This window comes from Nyctereutes procyonoides, unplaced genomic scaffold (assembly GCF_905146905.1).
Source record: "Nyctereutes procyonoides isolate TBG_1078 unplaced genomic scaffold, NYPRO_anot_genome, whole genome shotgun sequence".
NCBI lineage: Eukaryota > Metazoa > Chordata > Mammalia > Carnivora > Canidae > Nyctereutes > Nyctereutes procyonoides.
The window spans coordinates 53483766-53499482 of NW_026575052.1; the positions used below are offsets into that span (position 1 = coordinate 53483766).

At 59.9% G+C, this 15717-nt stretch overlaps 2 protein-coding genes across 2 annotated transcripts in view; one reads left to right on the forward strand and one right to left on the reverse strand.

Annotated features, from left to right (window-relative positions):
• The window catches only part of PFKP (phosphofructokinase, platelet), a 43660-nt gene extending 33941 nt beyond the window's left edge, over window positions 1–9719 (forward strand). Inside the window, exons 17-22 of the mRNA XM_055331807.1 lie at window positions 3550–3714; window positions 4018–4079; window positions 4340–4451; window positions 5278–5377; window positions 8941–9043; window positions 9335–9719. Coding sequence (XP_055187782.1) covers window positions 3550–3714; window positions 4018–4079; window positions 4340–4451; window positions 5278–5377; window positions 8941–9043; window positions 9335–9482 — 690 coding nt within the window. The 3' untranslated portion in view covers window positions 9483–9719. The remainder of the gene's footprint in view (window positions 1–3549; window positions 3715–4017; window positions 4080–4339; window positions 4452–5277; window positions 5378–8940; window positions 9044–9334) is intronic.
• A 710-nt stretch (window positions 9720–10429) lies between these two features.
• PITRM1 (pitrilysin metallopeptidase 1) overlaps window positions 10430–15717 on the reverse strand; it is a 43681-nt gene continuing 38393 nt past the window's right edge. The window contains exons 21-27 of the mRNA XM_055331984.1: window positions 14924–15044; window positions 14236–14307; window positions 13652–13764; window positions 12299–12424; window positions 11456–11601; window positions 10928–11030; window positions 10430–10852 (exon numbers count right to left, since the gene is read on the reverse strand). Coding sequence (XP_055187959.1) covers window positions 10759–10852; window positions 10928–11030; window positions 11456–11601; window positions 12299–12424; window positions 13652–13764; window positions 14236–14307; window positions 14924–15044 — 775 coding nt within the window. The 3' untranslated portion in view covers window positions 10430–10758. The remainder of the gene's footprint in view (window positions 10853–10927; window positions 11031–11455; window positions 11602–12298; window positions 12425–13651; window positions 13765–14235; window positions 14308–14923; window positions 15045–15717) is intronic.

Genomic DNA, 15717 nt, shown 5'->3' on the forward strand with positions numbered 1-15717 from the left:
TGGGTCCTGCCTGTGACCTGGGGTGACCTGGGTGGGAGCCTGGGTGCCCATTGCTGAGCGTGGGGAGATGGTCCTGGTGCTGTAGGGACCCTGGTGCAGGCACGGTGTGTGCACATCCCTTGGTTTCCTGCAGGGTTGTGTTTTTATGAGCCGCAGTGAAGGTGCGTCTTCCTCAGGAGGTTCGGATCTGGGTTGGAACCCGGCAGGGCTGGCCCCAGGGGACTGAGGTGATGGGTCACTGGGCGGTCCACGTCCCTCCCCATCTGCTCCACAGGATCCAAGAGGGCCTTGGGGACCAGGGGCCAGAGTGAGTTCACCGTGGGTTTGTGTGCCTCCCTCAGGACCTCCTTCCCAGATGGGCCACCCGCGGGCCTGTGGCCTCATGTCCAGATGTGGCCGTGCTGAGGGCCGAGCACCAGTGGTGTTTGGGTTTGGCCCCCGGGGTGCATTGGCGATGCCGAGCGATGATGCTGGCCCCCGACCCAGCATGGCCCTGCCGCCCGCAGTGCCAAGGCCCCGGGAGGTGGCCTTGCCGCAGGGACTGTCGCGTTCCTGGGCTCCTCCGTCACTGTCCTCACGGGTGACTTCCTTCTGCCAGTGTGAACGCTCCGCTTCCCGGTGTCCCTCAGAATGGATGGAGCTCTGTGTGTGTTGTACATTGTGGAGGCTGCGGGCCCGGCCCCTTGGAGCAGGGGTCCAGAGAGCCGTCCCCCAACGGCTGCGTTGGGGTCCCCAGAAGTGGCATGATGCGTCCCAGTCCATGCCGAGCCCGAGGTGCCGCGAATGCCAGAGGGTGGCTGCCGCCCCGCTGGCAGGCCCGGGTCAGGAGCGCGGGGAGTTGGAGTCAGGGTCGTTCTCCGTGGGGCCTGTTGCCTCCATGCGCTGTGCGCTCAGAGCTCCGAGCCGTGCGTTGCTGCCCCCGGGCCTTGGGCCACAGTCCTGGTGCCGGCTCCGTCCTGGCAGGCTGTCCCGTCCCCGCAGGAGGGCCCGGTGGCTTCCCGATCGAAGGGAAGGAGGAGGAGCAACAGGAACCAGGACGGAGGGCGTTCCTGGGGTTTTAACCCGGGTTCGGAGGTGCCAGCTGCCGCTGGCCTCCCGGGCTCAGCCTCCTGCCCGCCTGGGCTCCACGCGCGGCCGCGGACGGAGGGGCCAGGGAGCGCCCCCTTGCGTGGTGCTGGCCGCTCTGTGCACTACCCGCACAGGCCCCCAGGCCCGCCCCAGCCACTGCCCCAGGAGCGGGGTGTTTGGGGAGCACATGCTCCCGAGGCCGGCTCCGCCTCCAGCTGTGTGTGGCCCCGCAGCGGGCCGGTGCTTGGGGCAGGGGTGGAGGGAGTCCTGAGCGGAGGGGCGCGCGTGGCTGCGGGGCAATGGTGGGGGGCGGACACTAATGAGCACTTCCACTAACCTCGGCCTGCGCATGGCCACATCCCACGTCCTTGGCGTCGCGGGCGGCAGGGGTCCTGGGGGCCTGGGGAGCACAGAGGCTCGCGGCTCCCGGGCCCTTTGACGGCCCCAGCCCACCTCCCAGACGCCAAGGACCGGCGGCCGCCTCCGGCCCCTGCTTTGCTGCCCACCTGCTCGCGCCGCCTCCCCCGGGAGCCCCCCCCAGACACCTCCCACCTCCCAGGAGCCCCGGGGCGCCCCGCTGACTGGCCTCCCGCCGCTCCAGGCTTTCGAGAGCTCACTCCTGCTGGCTCAGGCGCGCGAGCAGCACCGGGAGTTTTGCGTGCCCGTGTGCATCCTGCCCACCACCATGAGCAACAACGTCCGGGCACGGAGCTGAGCCTGGGCTGTGACACTAGCCTCAATGTCGTGATGGAGGTAAGCGGGCCCTCGCTGCCTCGTTTGCTCGGGGTCCTTCCCGCCCCGTGAGGACGGCCGGAGCTGGCCCGCCTGACGCCGTGCAAGGAGCGAGCCCCGTTTGGTGCTGAGCGGGACTTGGGCGGCTGGAAGGCGGAGGGCCCCCAGCACCCTGGGGGGTCTCCTGCGGCCTGAGGCGGCTGCTCATGCGGCAGGGGGGGGCAGCTAGCCCGCCCTGGGTGTCCAGAGGCCCGAGGGGGAAGTTCTCTGGAGGACAGGCGCGGCCGCGGCTCAGATGCACCCTCGGCTGTGCGGGCAGAGGCAGGCCCCGCTGGCGCCCCCTGGTCGCTGGGGTCCGTGTTGTGGGGTGGAGGCTGTCTGGGGTGTGGTCCCCCAACACACACAGGAGGGAAGGTGGTCAGGGGTGGGCCGGCTGCAGAGCCTGCAGCGCTTGCCCTGGGGGCTGGAGAGGCCCGGAAGTGTGCAGCCAGGGTCCAGGTGGAGGTTCTGAGCCGGACCACGGGGAGGGGACAGCTCTGTCCTGAGCGCCCGGTGCCCCAGCCGTTACCCTGTGATGTGGCACCTGCACCTGGGGCCTTTTGTTCATTCTTGCACCAGATCCTCCCCAGGGTAGCAGCTCCCGTGGGTCCCGCACGTGACCATGGACTTGCCTGTGTGTGCGTGGCCAACGTGGCCACGGAGTGCCGTGAGGTGCCAGGCATCCACCCGCTCTGAGGCTCCCTGTGTCCGTCGCGCTGCGCCGGGGGCGTCTCGGTGGCCAGATGGGACACCCCGCCCCGCCCCCACGCTCAGCAGACCGCTGACTTGTTGCGAAGGCCCCCGTCACGGGGGCTAAGCGTGGGCTCCCGGGCTCAGCACAACCCCGTCCTCACGTCCAGGTCCACGGGCTCTGCGTTAGCCCCGCGCCAAGCTCCACCTAATCTCGTCGTGTGTGTCTTTAAAGCTCGAGTGTGATGATGTGTTAGTGCTGGAACCGTGACTCCACGCTTGGACCATCGTGCTCGGAGAGCCGTGGCTGCCGCCGCGGGGTGTCTGCGTTGGGAGGCGGGGGCTGCCACCGTGGATGGGGCCGACTGGGCCAGGCCAGGGACATGAGCAGCCCTGGAGTCCTCCCCGTCCCCCAGAGGTCCCCCTGCCAGCACCACTGGTGGGTCGGGGCTGCGCCTGGTGCCGCGACTTTGGTCGGCGGTGGTCTTCGTAACTGAGGGCCGTGGCCACACTTGCTGGAGGAGGACCGGGCGGTCTGGGGGCGCCGCCCCCCATGCTGAGAGCAAGGCTGCAGTTGGAGCTGGTGCCCGATGTGGGCCGCCCCAGGAGCACCCGCGGTGCTCTGCAGGGGTGCGGCGGTGGAGGGTGGTGGAGGGTGGTGCACGGCCGCGTCTGCTGCCCCCCTCCGGCTTGTGTGGCGGGCGTTTCCTAAGAAGACCCCCGGGGGCCTGTGTGCAGGAGCCACATCCCGTTCCGGGACGTAGCGTTTAGGGTTAGGATGAGGGCGCCCAGAGCGCAGGTCACCGGGAGCTCTCAGAAACCGACCCAAGGGACGTGCCCGTGAAACCTTAGGGTGCCCGCGAGGCTGCGAGGGCAGCTGGAGTGAGCTGGGCGCGGGTGCCCCATGGCAGGCGGTGTCAGGGCGCGGGGACGGTGACCACACCAGCCGCGGGCAGGGCCCCCAGCCGCGGTACCTGGCCGCCCCTGCGGAGGCATGACCGTGTCCTTCTCTGTGGCCAGACGTGCGACCGCATCAAACAGTCGGCCAGCGGGACCAAGCGGCGCGTGTTCATCATCGAGACCATGGGGGGCTACTGTGGCTACCTGGCCAACATGGGGGCGCTCGCCGCGGGAGCCGATGCCGCCTACATCTTTGAGGAGCCGTTTGACATCCGAGATCTGCAGGTACGGCCATGCGTCAGGGCCCCTGTGTGAGGGTTCTTGAGGCCCCGATGGGGTTGGCTCTGAGGGGCGGGCGACGGGGGTGACGGTGCACCAAGTTCCACACACTTTCAGTGACCCTGTCACCGCGTGGAGGGGCACGTGCTGACGCGGGTTGGATGGGTGTCCGTGTGGGAGGGTCCGCGGTGGCTGGAGAACATCCCTGGAGCGCTGCGGCCTGCCTGCCGGGGTGGCGAGATGCCGAGGACACAGCACGGCGGGTGGCACCTATGAGGCCGAGCCACCTGAATGCCTGCTCTTCCCCAGTCCAACGTGGAGCACCTGACGGAGAAAATGAAGACCACCATTCAGAGGGGACTCGTGCTCAGGTAAGGACACCCCGTCCCCGCCCACGGAGCCCCTTCCCGGGCCCGGCTCAGGGCTGCCGTTGCACAGAGTGCTGCAGGCTGCGTACACGGGCGTACCCACACGGTACAATGAGGAGTCCAGGGTCGCTTCGTAGTTGCTGCTAAGGCTACACCAAGTCGTTTCTCTGAGGCACCGGCATGTCCAAGGAAGGGCGGTGGAGTCGGGTGGGCGTGGGGCCGGCTGGGCGCCCCCCGACGGCCCGTGCCCGTGCTCCCTGCAGGAACGAGAGCTGCAGTGAGAACTACACCACGGACTTCATCTACCAGCTGTACTCCGAGGAGGGCAAGGGCGTGTTTGACTGCAGGAAGAACGTGCTGGGCCACATGCAGCAGGTGCGGCCCGTCCCAGGCGCTTGGTGGGAGGTCTTGTTAGCCCCGGGGAGCGTCGGTGTGGGAGACACGGTCGTCGTCACCTCGGCATCTGCTTTGCTCCGTTACGGTTCCGTTTAACAGTCCCGCCCCACTCCCCAGCCCTACAAATCCTGTGTGCAGGCGGGTGGGCAGTTTTCAGGCAAAGCATCGACGGGTAGAGTTGACACCCGCTGATTGGGGAAACCTGATCGAATTGGGTACGTCATTGGATAGTGGGCCTTAGTGACTGTGACGCCTGAGGTTTGCACACCATCGGAGTGCTCTGGGGGTGCTTGGCGGACCACAAAGCCGGCAGCGGGCGAGGGTGACAGGCCCGTCCTGGTGCCAGCACTGCCTCCCAGCCCCGCCGTCCTGGGTCGGCTCGTGTGCTCCCAGGGCCCCAGCTCCCAGTGTGTGCCGAGATGGTGGGTGTCTGTATTTCTGTGGGGGCTAGCCCCCAGGTCGGTCAGAACCTGATGGAAACCGGGACCGGCTCCCCCCCCAAAATGAGACGAAGAAACCCTGACGGACGATTGGAAGCCATGAAGCTGCCAGGGGTGCAGATGGGGGGTGGGGGGCGAGCACAGGGATGCAGGCCTCGGGCCGAGCTCCAGCTGCAGGCCCCAACGGTGGAAGGGCAGGGAAGACGAGTAACAACAAAAACCCAGAACCCCCACACCGCTGTCTAGAGTGGAGTCTCTTAAGCGTGTGACCTGAATTGTGTTAAGTGCACGTACCTCCCAGCGCAATCTGCAAAAGGGGCGGGCGGGCGGGCGCGGCGCTGACCTCCGTAACTGACCGCCTGCAGGGTGGAGCGCCCTCACCGTTCGATAGAAACTTCGGAACCAAAATCTCCGCCAGAGCCATGCAGTGGATCAGCATGAAACTGAAGGAGTCTCCGGGCAAAGGTACGGGGCCGTGTGAGGTGGGGGGTGGGGGGGCTTCTCATGGGCATGCACCCAGTTCTGGGCTGCACGCGGCACACTGGCGGTTGTGTGGGGTGTTGGGGAGCTCCTTGTGGGCACGCACCCAGGCCCGGGCTGCACGTGGCACACCGCCGCCCGACTGCACTTGCTGTGTGACCCTCCATCTAGGCCGCCCCTAGGCGTGAGTGGCTGGGCCGAGGCCGTGCTGTGCTCCTGCTCTGTGGGGCCCAGGTAGCTGCATGCGGGGCTCCTTTCCGGGAGGATGCTGCCCCTACCCGGGTCTCCCTGGCGGCACCTTGGACAGACACAGGGAGCCTTCTTTTCAGAGACACCCGGGAACTGGCAGATGTCTGTGTGGTACCCTCCACCCCCCTCCTACCCCACCGGCCCACGGGGCCTCCAAGTTGCCACCCTGTAGCCCTGCTGCCTGGGCGACGCCTCGGCAGGCTCCCACGCCTGAGCGGGTGTGTGTTTAGGTGTATGGAAGCCCGGGCGCAGTCCCTATGCAGGGCATTGGGGCCCGGCTGGTGTTGGGGCGCGGGGGTCAGCCGCCCCGAGCCCTGCCCTGCGCACAGGCCCACCATGGGGAGTGCAGCCTCTCTCCTCCTGTCCAGGCACCACGTGACCCGTCCTTTCGGGCTGTCGCTGTGACGTGGCAGTTTCACCGTGGCCTTGAGGGGAACCTTCCAGAGTGAGGAGGGAAAGCCAGCTGCCCTCAGGCTGCCTTCAGGCTCTGCTGCTCCCGTGAGCTCTGCTGGCATTTTGCCTACCTTTCCGTTGCCTGCGAACACTTACCTTATTGACTTTTTCTTGCTTTTGAACCGTATTTTGATTGCGGAAGCTTGCTCTGTGGTTCATGTTCTGCTCCCTCCTTGGTGCAGACGGGCATCGTGGGGCTGGTCGTGCTGTGCAGGGCATCTCCTAGTGACGTCCTCTCAGTCTTTCTGTAGACGGTGAACGTTTTTCTTTGTGGTTTGAGCTCTTTTCTGCCAAAACACTTGGATGCGTTACTACTTTGATCCACTTGATGTGAAGTCTGAGGTCTGATTTAATGTGGATGATCCCTTACTTGGGAGCCATTTGTTGAGAAGTCTAATCTCCACAGACCAGGTACCTGTGAACTTGGCGGGACGAGCTGGGTTGCGGGGTTCATGGTTGGGCCATCAGTGTTGATCGTCAGTATCCCAGCCTTGTAGATGACTCCTGATAGCTGGTAAGGCGAGGCCCTTCCCCCGGGGCTGCTTCTGGTTTCAGCTTCTCTTGGCCTTTTGTGCCGACGCAGAAATGGAATCAGACTGTCACGGTCCTCCAAAAACTCTGTTGGATGTTTTGATTGAGGGAATTATGTTTAAATCAACAAATTATTTGCAGGAGGAACTGACATTTAAAAAAATATTGTTTTTTAAAGGTTTTATTTATTCGTGAGCGACCCAGAGAGAGGGAGAGACACAGGCAGAGGGAGAAGCAGGCTCCCTGCGGGGAGCCTGATGCGGACCTCGATCCCAGGACCCTGGGGTCACACCCTGGGCCGAAGGCAGACACTTAAACGCTGAGCCACCCAGGCGTCCCTTAAAAATATTTTCTAATTCATGGACTCTCTCTCCATATATTCAGGCCTTTCCTTATCTCTTATGAAAGCATGTAGATCTTGCAGGTCTTTTGCTAAGTTTATTCCTGACTTGAAGTCTTAAAAAATGTGTTGTAAGTGGTATTTTTCTTTATTGTTGGCCTGTGGAAACATAATTTTTGTACACAGTTTGCAATCCACAACTTCCTACACACTGAATTCCAGCCCTTATTTGTGGACGTTTTGTTTCTCACAGCCATGGACGTATGCCCGTCCCGTATACAACCTTTTACTTCTTCCTTGCTACTTGTGGGCGGGTGGGTGTTGCTCCAGAGAAATCCCGAAGAGGTGCAGTGAGAGCAGAGCTCCCGTCCAGGCCTCAGCCCTGGTGGCACGGGGAATGCTTCCAGTGTTGTTATTTAACGGAGGTCTTTCTGGTGGTCACACCCGTAGGTCTGTGAGAAACTGGGGATCGTGATGCTGGTGTTTGTTACGTAGTCTTTTGATCACAAAAGGATATTTTGGGTTTCCTTCGCTATGTCACAAGACCATTTCATGAGCCAGAATGGCATGACGAAGCCATTAATTCACACAGAAAGACTCCTGAGCATCCCCAGGCCCCCAGAATCCCTCAGGACACATGCACTGCTCACGGACGCAGGAGGCTTATCAAGGTTGAGCCGGGCGCTCGCAGGCACAGCCCAGGCAGCTCCATATGCAGACGCCGCATGCAGTTCCCAGGGAAGGTGCGGGGTGGCGCCACTCCCGCTGCCCCCAGGATCTCGCTGCTTCTCGCCTTTTTTTTTTTTGTAAAACTGAAAATCCTCTCTGGATTCCTTTCAGTTGGCGGAAACAGGTACCAGTGCAGGTCTTCTGTGAAAGTGGGGGATACCCGTACACCCTTTAGCATTGACCGAGGTGGGCACTTCCTTTAACTGATGAGCTGCTGTCGAGCCCAACCTTGCTTCCCAGGGTGCACTGCCTCCTGGGGTGGGGGTGGGGGGGGGGTCTGTGTGCGGCTCCTGCACCGTCTCCCGTGATGGCCTCCTGCCCCAGAGACTTCCCCTCCTGTTCTGTCCCTGTCAGAAGAGTCTGAGACGGCAGTTGTATTTTGCTTTCTGGACGCCTGACAACTCCCCTGGGACGGCGTCGGGCCTCCTGCTTCCCTTGGGAGAGTGGACTTCAGAGTTTCCAATGTTTCCAGAAACAACAAAGCAGCTCTGTAATCAGTTTCAGTCTGCTTTCTAGGAAATGTCCTGGCTCCCGTGGCACGCTTAGCCCCCTTTACTGCAGACGCGTCCTGACCTCACCACTGTTGCCCTGACCAGTCTGTGTGTTTAGTTTTACGTCCAACCCTTGACTTAAAAAGCAGCGAGGCAAACAGATCCAGCCTCATTTTAGTCTTCAGAGAGCTGACTCTGCCTCAAGGTTTGGGTGTTCTCACTTGGCCTGAGGATGCTCCTCCCCTGCCCTTGCAGCCTCCCCCATGTCCCTCAGGAGCGCAGGCTTCCTGTGCTAGGTCACTGGAGCCGGCGCTTTGTGCGGAGGGAGCGGGTGCTCCCACGGCGTGTGCAGTGAGACACCTGCTCACCGCCTGGAAGCACGTTCCGGCCTGAGCTCTGGGGGCGCTGCCAAGGGCAGGTCACCGGCCCCTCTGGGTGTGAGTGTGCAGCGAGAGGGGCCACGCTGTGGCCCCGGGCGCCTCCTCTCTGCCCTCCATCTGTAGTCCCAGGGCTTCAGCGGTACCGGAGCGGTGCCCACAGCCCCCGAGGAAGCGCAGTTGTGCGGCAGTTCCCTGGGCCTCACCCCCACCTCGTCTGAAGGCCCCGGGTAGTGCGGGGCCTGGCTTCCCGCTGCAGCTCTTCTCTGCCCCACCCCCCCCCCCCCGCCGCCGGCAAGCCTCCGTTTCTCCCGCACCTCTCCTGTGCCTGGCAGGCCCGATTATTTGTTCTGACATCATTTTTTCCATCTTTTACAGGAAAAAGATTTGTGACCGATGATTCCATCTGCGTGCTGGGAATAAGCAAAAGAAATCTTTTCTTCCAACCGGTGACAGAGCTGAAGAAGGAAACCGACTTTGAGTAAGTAAACAAGCCGTCGCCAGGGGAGCCCTCCCTGCCCTGCAGGGACCCCATGCGCGGCTGGAGTTGGGGTCCTAACTGCTGAGCCCAGCAACTCCGGGAAGTAGCTCCAGGAAATCAACTTAGACAAGCCTTTTAGGAGCAGGGGGGGGATCTCTGGGAAGATAATGGAGTGGGCTCACGTAGCTTAGGAAAGCCGCCCCGTCGTCCAGTGCCGTGTCCACCCCCGATGCCAGAGCCGTGCTCCGGGCCATGGCCGGCCATCCTGACCGCCGCTCCTCCTGTCCGCAGGCACAGGATCCCCAAAGAGCAGTGGTGGCTGAAGCTGCGGCCCCTCATGAAGATCCTGGCCAAGTACGAGGCCAGCTACGAGGTCTCCGACTCTGGCCAGCTGGAGCATGTGCACCACCGAGGCCACGAGGAGCCCGCCGCCATCTAGACGCCACCCGCCCCGCGCTGCAGTGGACTTCCATTTGCTGCCTGGTTTTCTAGCACTTAAGTTATTTATCGGCACTTTTCTGCGAGTATCGTCTACGTGAATGCCCAGTCACGGAACCCCCGTCCTGTCTCCTCCACCCCCTCGGGCCCCGAGACTCCAGCACAAGCTGTGTTCTGTGTTCCGTACTGTCCTGCTTTACCACATGCGTGGCCAGTAGAATTAAACATTGAGCTACGACCCCAATTGTGGTACTCTATTTTTTTACACAGGGATTTAGAGCCTCGGGATCTGTGAGCCACCGTCGAGGCTTTCCCGGCAGTTTTATGGGCAGGGATGGGTGAGCTAGGCCCTCTGCACATAAAAAGTTGTCACAAAGGACAAAGGCTCCGCTCTGACCCACGGTAGAGGTGCAACTTGTCAAGTGTGCAGAAGGGCCCTGCACTGGACACCAGCCAGGTGGGGCGACCCAACTCGAGTGAGGCCAGGGGTAGAATTAAAAATAGGAACTGGGGAAGTGTTTCGACAACAAGGTGAGTTTGGAGCCTCACTGCACATGGAGGCCGAGGCCCTCCTGCCGAGGAAACTCATCGCTGTGTCGGGGAGATCCAGGGGAGGGCCCCATAGGGCCGCGGGCCTTCCCAGCCAGGGGGACACGGAGACCCTGGCTTCCCTGGGCACAGGGAGCTGCAGAGTCGAGTTCCATCAGGGACCTGAGGGCGGCGTGGCCACGAGAGCCAGCAGATGCTCCCTCCCCCAAAGACAGTGGGAGAAGCTTAATGTGCTTATTAATCCTTCAGGCTGCCCATCTGTTACAGACTTCCCCAGCATCTGTGGTGTGACCACACCGGTTTCACAAATCAAGAGTCAGTTCACTTGTTTTTCAGTAAAGGCCCCAAGAACTTCTCTAGCAAAACGTCACTTAAAATAATGACTAAATCACAGGTAGGTCAGGTCAGAGTTGTCTTTTATTTTTACGTTTTAAAAATAAGTTAAGTGTTCCAGGTAAAATAAACATATCCATTTCTTAGAATAATTTGTGCATCTCCAGCACTTAATACATGATGATTTCAATTCATTTCTTCATGATCTTTCCTTCGAGGACAGAAGAGCTTGGTCTAACTGGGCCACGCAAAATTTTAAGAATGATGTGAGCAAAATGTGCAGGGAACCAGTAACTTCTCTCACCTTCCCAACTAAATGAGCTCAGGCTTCATTTTCAGCAGCCTCACTTGCCGGCCAGTGCCGCTCAACCCCTGCGTACAGTCAGAACTGCTCGCTATCTTACTATCCACGACGGATCCTTAGCGATCTCTGCGTTCTCTGGTCCGAGCAGAGCCAACCCATGTGTGCTCTTCCCAACGCCAAGGTACCTGGAAGGCAGGCGGGGATACGTCAGGGTGTTTCCCACATGGGGGGCCCTGAACACTGGGCCACGCCGTACTTACTTGGTGCTCACGTCGATGAGACCCTCGCGGCTGACGGCGAAGAGCTGCTCCCGGTGCGCCTGCTTCATCTCATCCGAGAGGCCACACAGGAAGTGGTCCAGCCCTGACCATGGACATGGAAACTCAGAGCGGCTGGCAGGGGCAGCTGAGCCCGTTCTAAGGGCACCCGAGGGACACACACCCAGAAGTCACGCTGGTGACCTTCACATTCACATCCAGCCTCCCCCCTCGGGTGTGGAGGCCAAGTCAGAGTGGCTTCCTCCCCCAGACTCGGGCCACCCGCCCTGGGGTGCTCCTGGGGCCCCTTGGGCCTCCCATCACTCAAGCTCTGAGAGGACGGGATTCCACACTCTGTGAGTGGCCAACACGCAGTGTTCCAGCCTGGGTGCTGAGAAGCTCAAGGGGGATGTCTACGCATCCTAAAGGAGGGTCGGAGGGGTTTGAGGACAGGCACACAGCTCAGAGGAGCTCAGGGCAGGGGCTTGGGCAACACCACTTCTCAGGTGGTTTGTTGCTTATTCCAAATACCTCTGTCTGAAGGAGCCACGGGGGCGTCCACGACGGAGAAAACAGAAAGCTTTGCTTCGTTAATGTCCTGCTGCGTGAACCTCCCTGCCTTAGCCCAGTCCACAGCCTCAGAGAAAGACTGCAGCGTCTCTGTTGAACGTGGATCCCTAGAAGGGCAGAGACACCCATGACCTACTTCACCACAGATTAAATGCACCCGATTTCACGGACACGGGAAGTCAGACAGGGAAGGAGACTCAGGTGCAGAAGTTAAGAGTAAAACGCCTCACTTCCTTCAGACGCACCCAGAATAGACACATAACCCCCCACATATGGGCCAGCGAGCCCGGACACCCTTCCTTCCTGCTGTGCTCACGGCAGCATGTGCCCCCGCAGGTGCCGCGGAGGTACAGGTCACAGCCGTGCTCCTGTCCTGCAGGCGCAGACGCGTCCTCTAAAGGTCCCAGGACGTGACCTGCGTCGGGGGCGGCAGCCTCATCCCGCCCCTGGGGTATTCTAAGGCATGTACTCAGAAGCCTTCTAGAAAAGGCGAGAAGAGTCAGGGGTCGTGACAATGAAGCACCCAGCACCCACACTGGACCCGACAGGAGCCCGCGAAGCTCTCGGCTTGTCTGTAACTAAATCTTGGTGTTTGGTAACAGGTAAACATTGAGGCCAAAGTTCCTGTTACGTACCGCTGCTCGTAGGCACTGACCATGAGACGATGTTGCTGGGTGTGGGGAGGCGCCCAAGAAGCAAGAGACAAGGGGAAACGCTTCTTCACAGGCTCACCCCAACACGTAAGATGGGGGGACCTGCAGATGCCTGGGGGAGCCAGAGTCGGGAGGGGCGGCGCCGACTCACCGGTACGAGTAAAGTGTGAACACCCCATCACGGCTGAGTCTGGCGCCTCCACCGTAAGCACCACCCTTCTCTCGGATTTCTGTATGCAAGAATTTGGCAGTCATCAAACGTGCAAGGATCTTAAGACTGAAATGAATGATTAAAAAAAAAAGCACATGTTAAAAGCCGCAGGCCTGCCAGAGAAGTACCATACTTAACAAAGTAGTTACGCACTTGATGTCTTTCTGGCTTAAGATAAAACCAAGATGCACTATGGTATCCCCTTTTTTTTTTTTTAAATTTTTTTTTTATTTTTATGATAGTCACACAGAGAGAGAGAGAGAGAGGCAGAGACATAGGCAGAGGGAGAAGCAGGCTCCATGCACCGGGAGCCCGACGTGGGATTCGATCCAGGGTCTCCAGGATCGCGCCCTGGGCCAAAGGCAGGTGCCAAACTGCTGCGCCACCCAGGGATCCCGGTCTCCCCTTTTCTAATGAACAAGAGAGAACAATCACGAGAACAACGTGAGGTGAATTTTTAAGGCAGGGTTGCGGGGAGAGGTGGTGAGAGGGACGTGGACGCCCCTCGACACTTACGGGCTCCTCTGGCTACAGCACACAGGGACACCGAAACTGAGCAAGGGAAGAGGTGACTAAATTTTATCGCTCGGGCAAATATATAAACCATCCTTTCTTTAGATCCCCCAGTGGTGTGGCCGTGTATCTCCACTGAAACACGGAAAGCTCCTAAGGAGATTTCCGCAGGTGTACACACTCCGAGAGTGCACTTCTGAGTCCTACATTCAGATCCAGTGCACCTATGGCCGATGCGCTGGAAGAGACGGATGGTTCCAGCAAGGACCTTCCAGGACTGAGCGGGACCCTGCTCGCTCCCCACTGACTGGTCTCAGTCCAGCCGCCAACTGCAGGAGCCAACAGGTGTCCCCTGGAGATGGCGGGGGGTGGGGAGCCGCTCATATCGTGGGTTCACGGTGCCAGACCTGTGCAGACGGGTGCCCCCCTCTCCAGCGGGGACTGGGGGCTGACTTCCCACTTATTTTTAAATAAAGAAAACGAGTTCACTGCTGGAAAACTAACAAAAACAGAGAATGGGGAAAAAATACGGGTACTGCTACTGCCATGGTCCTCCTTAGGACATGTCCGTGCTCTCAGCCTGTTCAACAACAGGGGAGCACATACCCCTGGTGCGAGGGCTCAGCACTCAGGACACACATTCACCTCCTGGGAGCATGGAAACAAACTGGCCAAACAGCTGAGTGCCACCTGTGATTCTATCCTCACGGAAACCCCCAGAGCAGCCGTGGGGGCCGGGCCTGCACACCCACCCCGGCCATCCCGTCCCTGGCCCCGCACCTGGCGTGGTCCGGGTCTGTGAAGGGGGCCGTCCTAACACACTCGCCCACGTAGTTCACCGGGAAGGGCAGCAGGAAGTGCGTCTTCGTCTGCCATGGTTTGAATGTGGGGTCCTGAGGAGGACAGGCAGGCCGTGTGGGTTCCTCCCGCGGGCCCCCCGGCCTCGCCCTCGCGGCTAAGGGCACGGTGACCACGTCCTTCCACACAAGCTCTCTGGACAACAAAGCACTCAACCCTGATCTAGGGCTTTAGTGTGTAGTTTCTCGGTTAGAAACATTTCCTCCTACATTGTTTCCACCCGTAAGTGACTTGGTGACCTCATCTTTGCGTTTTTCTCCAGAAACATGTTACACTGCCATCCTCTGATGAACCAAATGGGAGCCCTCATGCACCGCAGCGGTGCAAGTAGAGGGTGCAGGGTGCCCAGGTGACAGCGAGGCGGGGAGCCCAAGGGCCCTGACAGGTGCAGGACAGGCTACAGCCCTGCTCGCAGGGGAGAGGCCCCAGGGGGTGAGGCACCTGATGGCAGGGCAGACAAGCCCGGACCTGCTCTCTCCAAGGTGACGGGGACCGTGTTAACTTACTGTGATCAGCTTCCTTAGGACTCGGGGGCCGCTCACGTGGGAGCTTACGCTGGATCCACCAGGAGCAGGTTTCTGAAAGTAAAATGTTTCCAAGAGAGATGAGAAAAACCCCAAACTCCCCTTAAACGGATAAGATACAGTCACGAAAACTCATAGCCAGTGACAAGTGTCGGGGCACATGGGCTTACGTGTTTTCAGTAACCCCGCTTTAAGCACATGACATTTCTGTATGGATTTCCAGATGGTCAGAGAGAGGCAGGAGCATGCCCCCTTCCTGGGGGCTCCAGCACTGGAAAGACAGGCCCGGTGGCCCTGCCACGGTCACGGGAGCAGGAATGCTCTGTAACACCCCTGCACTGTCCACCTCCCCCAGGAGAAGCTCCTTGACGGTTCTGCTGAGCCAGACTAAACCTGCTCGGCGGGGAACGGGACACCGAGTCAGTCCTGGGCTGTTCTCACGCCAATGGTGCGGGTCTCAAACCCACTGTTCTTCCCCGGCAGGAAGTGTTCACTCCAAGGCTCGAGTGACAAGGGCATAAGGGGCCGAAGGCCAGCCTACCCGGTTTGAGTTCACTTCTTACCTCGCCCTGCCATGCCGTGGGGACACCACAGATATCGTACCCCCTACATGGGACCCTTGTGGGAATGAAAGGGGCCGACGGCCCTGTGGCCAGGGAGCAGGTCTCACCTCGACCACATACGGGCACACAGGCTCCCATTCTGTTTTACTCCGACTGAGGCTTCTAATGAACTTTTCTACTGCTTTTTCTGCCAGAGACATCTGTTGAGGTGTAGCATTCATGGAGCACCTGTGCAAAAAAAAAAAATCACAAATATGTCAGAAACCATTACTATAAAACATAAAACACTGTTTCACTCATTGTTTTGTAGAAGTAACACAAGGAAGTGACTACTACATCCATTTTGTATCAAATAATGTTCAAGGGGCCCCCGGGTGACTCAGCGGTGGAGCATCTGCCTTCGGCTCAGGGCGTGACCCCGGGGTCCTGGGATCGAGTCCCAAATCGGGCTCCCTGCATGGAGCCTGCTTCTCCCTCTCACAGAGCCTGTGTCTCTGTCTCTCTCTCTGTCTCAGGAATAGATAAAATCTTAAAAAAAAAAAAAATAGTTTTCAAAAATATTAGAAGGAAAGAGAAGGCCAATGCAAACGTAACAGAGCCGTCTCCACAGTGCTTTCCCGTGAGGTCAGGGCCAGAGCCGGGGGATGGCCACGCAGACGCCATGAGCGCACCGCCGCTGCTCGGCTCCGTGGACAGCCCAGGACCCAGGCAGGTCTGCCCACAGTGCCTTCGGACTCACACTCTGTCTGCAGGCAGAAAACCTACGTTACCGTCTAGGAGAGAAATCAACACCCTGAAACGTGAACTGGTCCTTGAAGTGGAGAAGTGGCAGTTGCCAAAGACGTCCCAGGCTCCCAGAAATGTACTATTGGAAATTCCACAAGATCACAAATACTGTTCT